The following is a 10968-nucleotide window of genomic DNA, read 5'->3' as shown; positions in this document are numbered from 1 at the left end:
TGTTAGGTTTGAAGACTGGCACACAGCTGCTCTGGGGAAGGCTGAGCGATGATGTCTACATCTTCGGTATTCACATACTACCTCACGGACCTATTACAAATGTGAATAGCAGGCTAACTGAAGAAATGTTGTCAGTTTTTTGAAGTTCTTTCTGTAGTTAAATATTGAGTTTATTGGTATCTAGATTTGATAGTGTTTAGGTCAAATCATTTTATGTTAAATCTCTTTTCCATGCTAGCTACCCAGTTAGCCAGCTAGCCTGCTAAATTATTGTTTACATTTCACTATCTTGACAAATCATTTTCCCTATAATATTGCTCTATGTAGTGATGCAGATTTTCACATGTAGGGAATAGTGAATAGGGCACAGTTTCAGACACAGCTCATAAGAGTGGGAACTGATCGATCATCTGGACATTGGTTTAACAACCAAGGTCCTTAAGACCTCTGTAACATCCATATTGTCAATATTGTGCAGTTCAGATAATATCTGTGAAGCAGGCTATGGGAGTTTCCCAATTTGGAATGTATTTTAGCCAACTGGCAGAATACATCACAAATTTGACAAGATCCTAATGGTTAGCATTTATAATATGGTAATTTTATAGAGTGAACATCTATTACTCTCCCTGTTTGATGGCTCTCAGACAGAACATTGGGATATAAACTATATGCAAATAGAACTGAATCCTTCAGCTCTAATTACTATTTTAACTAAGTCCAGGACTCTGTGAGTGGTTCATTCAAGAGCCCAGGCTGAGTGTGAATTGATTCAAACTGTGTTACTTTATTTCTCTTTGAGCTGAGTACAAGCACACATCAGAAGCCGTCTAACTTCAGAGGTCTTTTTTTGTCCTGCTCCGATCTGAGTGACTGTGATGAATCATTCATAAAGGACACCATTGGCTGAAATCCAACACAAAAAAGAGTACAAAGCTGACACACACACACACACACACACACACACAGCATGCACACATACACACACACAGTAAAAACTCCTTATGGTTTTACAGAGAGTTACATGAAGGTTGTGCAATGCAGCAAACCTATATAGCCTTCTCAGAATAGACATTTAGATCTCACCATTGGCCTTGTCAGTCCAACTAATTATTCACTACCTAAAAAAAGATCTTTTGCTTGCACACAAATGGGGGAAATTACATTTTATATGGACATTAGCACCTTATAATGCTTCAGTGTGCTATTGCTCTTTATAATTTAACTATGCTATTACTCTACAAGCTTAAAGTGGCCTTAAAATGGGGATCAAAGAGATGTATTACATTTGCCACAGATTTCCTCAAGTGTTATGTATCTGTGAAGCCAGTGTTATCTGATTCAATTTCCATCTACAGCAGTATGTGTTTCATTTAAAAAAAAAAAATCTGTGATTCTCCTTTTATAAAAAAGTGTGTTTGGATGAAACTGCTATGGTACATGGTTACATTATAGATCTGAGACATTAATTTGTAATAAATCAAGGCTGCAGTGCGTTTAGTTTGTCATAGCATAAGCTATTGCCATTGTACTGAAAGATAGAACTCTTCAAACTGTTACAGTGGCAAAAAGGAACTATACAATGTAATTCAATGTAATGCAATAATCCTCAAAGCATTCATTTAGTAAAAAGATAGTGAAATTGGCTGATGGAGAGAATCCTTTTACACCCAACACTTATCTCTGTGTCATTCTACAATTTTATAGATGCTGAAGGTGGAACTGGCACTTGCAGAGTAACATTGCCCATGCTATATATATTGGGAAGTCTTAATAACTAAGAAAAGTCTTAATTATTTGGACAATGATGACAAAGGCTGTAACACCATTATGATTAACAAATGATGTCCTAAAAATCCTGTAAAATGTTTGATTTTCTATACATTTATTAGATTAAATTCACGTCTCAAATTTATTTAACTATACCCATACAGCACATAGATTAACTCTATGAACTCTTCACTATATGACTGTGGTCATTACCAGTAAAATTAACAGTGACAAATGACTCATTGTAATCAAACATTAAAACTGGATCTGTCTGTGTGTGTGTGTGTGTGTGTGTGTGTGTGTGTGTGTGTGTGTGTGTGTGTGTGTGTGTGTGTGTGTGTGTGTGTGTGTGTGTGCAACCAAGTGGGTGGTTTTGTGTGCTTTATTTGTTGTTCTCACAGAAAGGAAAAAAAACATGTAATCATTAACTCGGACTCTAGAGGAGACAGACCTGTAAGGTATGTGTAGCAATGCAGATTGTTTTTGCTGTGTAATTGTAAGCTGCATTTGTGAAATTCAGGCCATTTAAAAACTATAGCCCAGTTTCCCAGTTTAAAGTTTTGCACTATCTCAAGTCATTCAGTTAAAAGCATATGTCAAGACAATGTCAATGATGACCTCAGTGAAGGGAGACATTATATTTCATGCAAGCTCTTATGAGCTGTTACAATTTATTTAGCATATAGGTCAATATATAGAAAAGAAAGAAATATCAAAAGCATATAACAAAGTCAGTCTATCAAGATCACACATTATACACATGCTTATTAAGGCCCAGTAACCTTTTTTTTTACATGTTTTTCTATGACATTAACATGTGCTTCTACACACATATACCCCTGATTTTCTGCTGACTCTCTGGGTTAATTTTTTGTCAAGATTATGGTAAGGCTGTGAGATGGGCTGTGAGTAATAGAGGCAGTGATTTTGCCATGCGTGAGCAAATGTCTTATTTGCACAGCACACTGTTATCTCCATCCCTGCCGAGGACCTTGATCAGATAAATATCCTGCAGGAGCAACAGTCGCACACAAACTGAGGGAGCAACGTTGCGACTGCAGGACCAAAATGACTGCTTTCTCACATGCAGTTGCCTACATTCTGTTTCTGTGCACGTTAGCCTCAGCAGTAAGGAATATACGATCATTGCAAAATTAACAATGACAAGGGCTCTAAGTCAAAATAGATTTCACTGAGTGTTGCTGCTGTGCTTTTTTCTCATTCTACAGCAACCAAGAGGAGATTACTCCATATCCCAAGATTCATGTTCTCCATCTGATGGCTTTGTAAGTTCATTTCAAATATATTACAAATATCCATAATTGGTAATTGTATCTTATGATAATCATTCTGTTATAAGATAATATGTTGCTGTTCAGTATCTTATGGTATCTCTTTGAAAATATGGGCACTAACAATTTGGCTGTTAAAGCAATATCCACCACCACATTGAATGCAACCACTAAGGCATGCTGACATGATCCTGTCCTCTGGTTCAGGGACAGTACTGTCCCACCACATGCGGAGTGACAGATTATCTATACCGCTACAAGCCGGGGGTTGTGAGGGACCTGAACGAAATGGAAGAACTCCTGCTGGAAATCGCAAACCTCACCAGAGGAGCCCAGGACAAAGTGTTTTACCTGAGAGACACAGAGAAACAGGCTCAGAAGGCCTCTCCAGGTGACATATCTCGTTCGGAGCAGCACTGCACTACTCAGCAATATAGGCATAGCTGTGCCAGCAGAACCATGTGAGAAAACCTTGTAACTGTAAAAAGAATAATCTTTCACTGGAGGGGTAAAAACATCTGAGGTTTGTGGGGTTTTTTTTGTGGTTTTTGGCCCAAATATCCATAACTTTAAGATGTTTAGTTTGCATTAGTTTTTAATTAGTTTTATACATAATTTGTTAGTTTTCTCCAAGCAGTTAGTTTTTTATAGGGCAAAAGAAATAACATAAAATGGATAAATGAAATAAACAAATAAGCAAAATGAGAGACCATTAAAAAAAAAAAAAATTGAAAATGTAAGAAAAAATGCAAGGGATAGTATTTCTTGCAATGATAGCAGGAGCTATGCTTTTAAGTGTCCATCTTGGATCAGTTTTGTTTGTTAGCTATTATGTGTTTCAGACTCTACTGTTGTTTCTCATTCTCCTAAGATTTTAATATAGTGTTAGGATATAGGATATGTCCTATAATATAGGATAGCGTTTGTGATCTAAGCTCAAATAAATGTGATAAATATGGAAACAGGAATCTGATTCTAGACTTAGGATAGCCAATATGATCAGAGTCCAGAGTTCCAGTTTTTCACTATGTATTGTGCAGGTAGCTAGGTTTACCAGGGATCAACTTTCAGTTGTTGTTTAGTCAACACTCAAGGAGAAGAACAATAACAGAAATCTATGCTATTGCTTTCTGGAAATGAATCTCTTACAGATCTGTACATCCGGAAATCTTCAAGTATGCTGGATGATGTGCTTCGCTTTGAGAAAAGCATACTAACTCAGGAGGAGCAAATATAGTAAGTATCTCATGATGTACAATGTTCACAAAAGAGATGCTTTGAAACTGATACATTTAAAGATGTATGCATTTTAATATGTAATTTCTTTTAAGAAACAATGAAAAATGTTCTTAAGCAATTATCGAAACCTTTTAATCTTACAATCTTCACTAAAAATATGCTAGTAACATTTGCAGTTTGAACTCATATCAATTTGCATTATTATATTTATTAATTCATTTTTCTTTTAAATTTATTTTTATTTTAAACATTGTTATATGTTTGCCATGATAAATCAAGAGGGATTGTATACCAAATTACTCTATGAAACTATTTTGTTGTACCAATGATGAGTACAGTTCCTACATAATTTTACAGATACACCTCCAGATTAGACACCTTTTTAAACTGTATTCCTGCTAGATGGCTTTAATATAAACATCCTTTCCTTTTCTTTCATAAAAATTCTATTTTATGTCTCTTAAATATCTCATAGCACTATAAATTTGAAATGTCAGAAGACCTTAGAAACATTTTCACATTATATTATTATCACATAATGGTGGAAACTAACACTAACCACATCTAATCAGCTGGTTAATTTTGATGCTTAAGGTTTTGTAAATTTTTGTAAAAAAAAATGTTTCCATTTCCATTTCCTCAGTGAATTGCAGTCCATTCTGGCTGCCAACGAGAAGCGCATAACAGACTTGAGGCAGATGTCACTGCAGCTTGATGCCAAGTGCAAGATGCCATGCAAGGACACAGTGGAGATCCAGACCATCACAGGCAAAGGTAGAAACTTGGCTGCTTTAGCTCCATTTCTGTTTTTCATCTGCTGCTACTAAGGGTGTAATTATTTGAATATACTATGGAAAAAAGCTTTGAATTGAATTGAATTTATTGAAATCTAAAACTTGTTGATACTCCCTTGAGTGAAGAAGGCCTACAATATATAAGGTTTTACATAATACAGATCAGGTTTTTATATTGCTTCTTTGAAACCTTTTGCTGAAATTTCAATCTCTATGGTATACTGAAAGCTCTGTAGAATCAATGCATTTTTAAAAACATGAAATATTGAAAATCAAATAGAATCAAACTGAATCTGCTATTACACCAATTTCTGATCACATTTTACTTCTGGTCCTCATATGTTCTTCTTGCTTTCAGATTTCTGTGGCAAATAAATACTAATAATTGCAGTACAGTAATAAATATAAATTTTCTTGTTATTAATTTTGCTCAGACTGCCAGGATATTGCAAATAAGGGTGGCAAAGTCAGTGGTCTGTACTACGTTCAGCCTGCAAGAGCACCCACCCCCTTCCTTGTCTATTGTGAAATAGACAAATTTGGCCGTGGATGGACAGTACTGCAGAGGGTATGCAAACTATTCTTCTGAAGCAGAAAGCCTTAAATATTGAAAATATTTTCTAGGGAGGCATGACTTCTGTTTTCAAGTTTTGTGTTGTCTATCTATGACAAATAATAAGCTAAGATAAGAGCACAGGACAAATAAAACAGAAATTAAAATTGTGGTGGAGGGGGGACTTTTCTAATGTGAAAAGCCATTAAAATCTATGGGGAGAAAGTCAACTTTGATTGGCCATTGCATGAAAACCATAAGGCTAATCAATACCAAAACCACAAGTGGGCATTTAGAGAATAACATGTTTATATAAATTTAAGTAAAGCTTTGCGAATGTAGTATGAACACTGAAGATATAAGGTAAATATAGGAAAGACAGGGTGTTAGCTTTGTTAAGACAATATAGCTTGATGAAGACAATAAGGTTGTGTGTTATTATGAACTCCAGGGGCATAAGCCAAACTTTTATGTGTTTTCTAGAGACGTGACGGGAGTGTTGATTTCAACAGAAAGTGGGTTCCGTATAAAGAAGGCTTTGGTTATCTCTCACCTGATGATTCCACTGAATTCTGGCTAGGCAATGAGAAGATCCACCTGCTGTCAGTCCAGTCCACGGTACCCTACGTGCTCCGAATGGAGATGGTGGACTGGGAAGGCACCAAAAGGTAAGGCACTGGGAGAGCTGTAGATATATAACCAGCACTGAACCACCAAATCATTTTGTCAATGGGAAGTTGGATAATGCATCTGCGTACTGAACAGAAATGATCTAAAGTTGTTTTTAGCACATTTGATCATGTTGTACCCTGTAGAATCTATAAAGAACTTTGCTCCATGAAGTCAGTGCCAAGTTACACGTTACAAAATGCAGTAGCTCCACTGAAACAAATAAACTCAGAGATGGAACTCAGTCCATACCACAAACAGATGATTGTGCTCAGTAGTGTTTTGTGTTAGAAACTTTTATATCATGAATATCTTGCTGTTTTTATTTATACAGATACGCTGACTACGCCATGTTCAAATTAGCCCCAGAGGCAGACCAGTATCGTTTGACATATGCATATTATTTTGGTGGAGAGGCCGGTGACGCCTTTGACGGGTTTGACTTCGGAGATGACCCAAGTGACAAATTCTACACAGCTCACAATGGCATGCAGTTCAGCACAGCTGACAGAGACAATGACAAGTACCAAGGAAACTGTGCCAAGCAGGATGGCTCAGGCTGGTGGATGAATCGTTGCCATGCTGCCCACTTAAACGGAAAATATTACACGGGTAAGGAATCATGATGTCCTTACATTCTTTCAGGCACTAGCTTGAGGTTTCTTCTTTACATGTAACTTTTCCCAGCCCTGTGACTGAATGAGCAGTTGTTGAATGTATGAGTGCCAAAGGACAGCACTCTTCTTCTCTGATGTTAAATGCTCAAATGACCTTTGGCACTAAGTCCACCTACCTGCCAGTGCAAAGCGAATGTAGCCCACTTCACATGAACTCACTGGCGTTAGGATGGCTGGCGCCTGACATTTTCCTGCATTATTAGCGAGAAAGTGATAGCCTTAATATTTAGCAAGTAAGTGATCCTTATGGCCTTCCCACAGGTGGTAAGTACACCGCAAAGGATGCAGGCCCGAATGGTTTCGACAATGGCATCATCTGGGCCACATGGCACAGTCGCTGGTACTCCTTGAAGCAGACGACCATGAAGATCATTCCTATCAACCGGATCCAAACTGGTGGCCAACAGGGTGGCCTCGATAGCTTTGACAAAGGAATCTAGCCAGGATCCTAGATGCACAACTGATCTTCATCCCCAGTATGCTGTTTTGATGCTATCAGAGCTGTAAGACAAGTTGACTGCAAGTGTTCATGTCGTGGATCTCTTGCATACTGGGTCTCTTGCACCTTATATTACTTCATATTCTCAGATCACAAGTCACCCAGACGTTGTGTGTCCTGGTTTCGAGGAAACATGACCCTCATCGTAGAGCTACATCACACTATATTCTAGTTCCACAACAATGGCTACATAAATGTTTTCCCATTTCACAGACTTTGCAGCTTTGTTCAGTGTTCCGTGTCCTTTGATCATACATGTTCATCCTTTCCATATTGGACTTCAGACAAATAAATTCTTCCTCCTTTTTTAAATGAAAGATTTGTGCTTCTTTGTGCCACCCTGTGAAAAGTATACAAAGTTTTTTCTTTAAGAAGCATGGATTGCTTAAATGGATTACTAACTCCACATACTATATTAAAGTCACCTCAGAGCAAATTATTATTTCACAATAATTATCAATTAGATGTTGTTTTTTGGCATGAAAATAAAGCGAGGAATTTGGTTGCTGATCTAGAAGCCACCCACAGACATAGACAAGGTGTGTGTGTGTGTGTGTGTGTGTTTGTTGTCCACCATGTTTGTATTTGTTGTACGCCATGTCCAGCTGCAGTTGTCCAGCTGTGTGGGTGTATTTACTTCTGCACGGGAGACTTTAGCCATGACCAACATGATCAATAGGTCAGCGTTGCCACACTTCACTTTAAAAATTCACCCCCATGGGGGCATCCAGGTCATGGGCTACCCATCAGTTGACAGACATTGAGTCAGCAGTTTCAAGGTAGTATCGCAGGACACATGCACTCAGTATGCTCCTGTGACATGTCCTCTGAATCAATACAGGTGGGTCTGCATTAACTTACAGATAACTCTTAGACCAGCTACATAGAACAACATTTGTCTACAATGTCTGTCCTTCCTGGTGTTTTCAAGCAGGAATTTGTGTTTTAAAATACATTTCTGAAAATACTTTCAGATTTTGGTATTTCTCCAGCAAGATCCACTCAACCATATTAGGATCAGTGGCTCATATGTTTTCTGTAAATAGTGTCTCATGGCACAATTATAGTGTAGAAAATTAGCTGCTTATTGTTGTAACAAAGAACCTGTCCTCACACTATGACTATCTTAACAAAGCAATAAATTGTGTTTTTTGCCCTTTTTTGGGCCTTGTTTCACAAAATAAGATTACACAGACTGATAACTTTGACAAAAGAAATTACCACAAAATTACCACAAATGACAACATTTGCATTTTGACCATTTCATTAATGTTTTAATGAATCACTCCTGTACCCGAACCACACTGGCTAGATCAGAAATAATGTTCTATGAAACAAAGCTATTATTGCACTTTGATGGGATTTCTATGATAGCTTACTTGATAACACTAAAACCGATTTTCTTTGACAAACACAAATATTCAGTTGCTATGATGTTGATAGCAGGGTTTAGAATGGCAAAATTCCAGAATAAAAATATATACAAGTAAAATTAACCATAAAGTATGGTAGTAAAGTTTAGAGCTTGCAAAGCAATTACATGTTCATACAAATTGGAACTGATCCATTCAGGTCTATAAAAACATATATTACATAAACATGAATGTAGATAAAATATGTAAAAACACAGAAAGTGATTTTCTACCACAATTATTTGAACACAGTTGAGCTGATTGTTCATGCAACTGCAGAAGACAGGTGGATTAATTTTCTCTGCTCTTGCCTTTGGGAATAACTCCATCCTACCTTTAATCTCTTGACTAAAGGCTCATGCTTTCAGATGTTAGAACACAGTGTCATGTTCAGTCCCTTCCGTGTTCTGTGTTTTCCATGTCTTGTGTTTTGTTCCATTCAATAGTTTTGTTTTGTCCTCACATTGATTGCTTACATCTGTCCCTCGTTTCTAGTTTTGTGAATTTCATGTATTTAAACCCTGTTGTGTGCCTTGGTCGTGGCTATTCATTGTTTGTTTGTTTGGAGGTTTGACTGCTTCATTTTGAATTAAAGTTTGAATGTTGTTTTCTTTGTACTTTGTGTTTCCTTACCTTAGTTATAGCCTGCTTCCCTAGTTTGCCTTTGTGTGTTTTTGTTATGTAACGTATCCCAGTACTCTCCGTGTCGGCTCTGTGACCCTGGACTGCCTAAACGACCCTAATTTTGGATTTGCCCCTATTAAATCTCGCTCCTGTTAGCACATGCATCCGCCTCCTTACCGCTACGATACACGCAGATGCTGCACCTATGTCGGAAGTGTAAGATACTGAATTGTGTCACCCCTGTCTAAACCCATAGCTCTCTCATAGCTCAGCACATATAGCTCTGATCTAGATTAATGTAATCAAACACAGCTTTACACTGCAGCGGTATGACAATGATCATTTGTGGAACACTCTAACCAATCTCAATTAGGTGCTGCTTCAGTCGCACATAATGCTGTTTGTGACATTCCAGATGTATTCACTGGATGCAACCCTTAAATGAGAAAGGAAATTCATGCCCAATCATTGTACTCAAATAAACAGAAAATTGTTATTGTTGTTCATGTTGCTGTTACTGATGCTGTTGTGGTTGTTGTCTGCTGCTATTGTAAATAGCTTCATACATCTGATTGACAAAGGTTCATAAAGACAAATATTTTCCAAAGGATGATGTATCAGTTTATATACAGGAATGAGTGCTATTGATTAAAAACGCCCTCAGGATGCAGTGCAGTAATCTCCAGGGTCCAGACTAAATCTTTACTGTTGTAATTAAATATCATTTTCAATAAAAAAGGATATGATATAGGATCATGTGTTCTATTCTAACTTTCTATTCTAAAATATTATAACATGTTATATCCCAGTGTCTGTGTTGTGGGAGACCTCAGAAGTTAATATCTAAGCACTTTTGGCAATGTGTAGGTTTGATTTACACCATTTAATAAAATGGTGTAATCCGACCAGTCATACCTACAATGCATATCATTGTATTAATCAAAAACACATTTGTGTGTACACTGGCTCTTTTGCATCATCTCATTTAGCTAGCTTCTTCATCAGTATCATTTACCGTAATATCCTTCTATTATCTGATTTAATACTGGTGCGAGTTACATCTTTCCTCATAAATGTCAGCATGCTGAGACTCCACTGGAACAGAGAATTCCTGCAACAGAGTAAGAAGAATCAATAGATGTATTGGTAAGTGGCTGAAATAACCACTGACCAGTTGTGACCAGCTTGGAATCTATGCTGATGCACACTTTAAGCATGCATATTGTCTGGGGAAGATTTGAAAACATGTTGAAGGTTTTGGGTGTGAAAAGAAAACAAAGTTTTCATACTTTTTTTTTTTCTGGAAATGCACCTTCTTAATGTGATTATTTTCAATTTTATTACAAACAAAAAATGGGGCAAGCACAGGGAGAGTACGCCTGAACCCACATTCATTGCTAGTGTCTTCTGTCAGTATCAAAGAAAATCCTGAATTAAAA

The 10968-nt window shown here is 37.2% G+C and overlaps 1 protein-coding gene across 1 annotated transcript; it reads left to right on the top strand.

Moving 5' to 3' along the window:
- Window positions 1-2769: 2769 nt before the first annotated feature.
- On the top strand, window positions 2770-9512 carry fgg (fibrinogen gamma chain). The gene is made up of 9 exons (XM_027020479.3): window positions 2770-2898; window positions 3000-3056; window positions 3270-3453; window positions 4214-4298; window positions 4945-5075; window positions 5530-5663; window positions 6132-6316; window positions 6652-6929; window positions 7256-9512. Exons 1-9 carry the CDS (start codon window positions 2839-2841, stop codon window positions 7432-7434), a joined length of 1293 nt encoding a protein of 430 aa, XP_026876280.2. The 5' UTR covers window positions 2770-2838; the 3' UTR covers window positions 7435-9512.
- The last annotated feature ends 1456 nt before the right edge of the window (window positions 9513-10968 follow it).

This window comes from Electrophorus electricus, chromosome 5 (assembly GCF_041902795.1).
Source record: "Electrophorus electricus isolate QZ-2024a chromosome 5, ASM4190279v1, whole genome shotgun sequence".
In the NCBI taxonomy this organism is placed as follows: domain Eukaryota; kingdom Metazoa; phylum Chordata; class Actinopteri; order Gymnotiformes; family Gymnotidae; genus Electrophorus; species Electrophorus electricus.
This window is presented reverse-complemented; position numbering and strand designations above follow the sequence as displayed.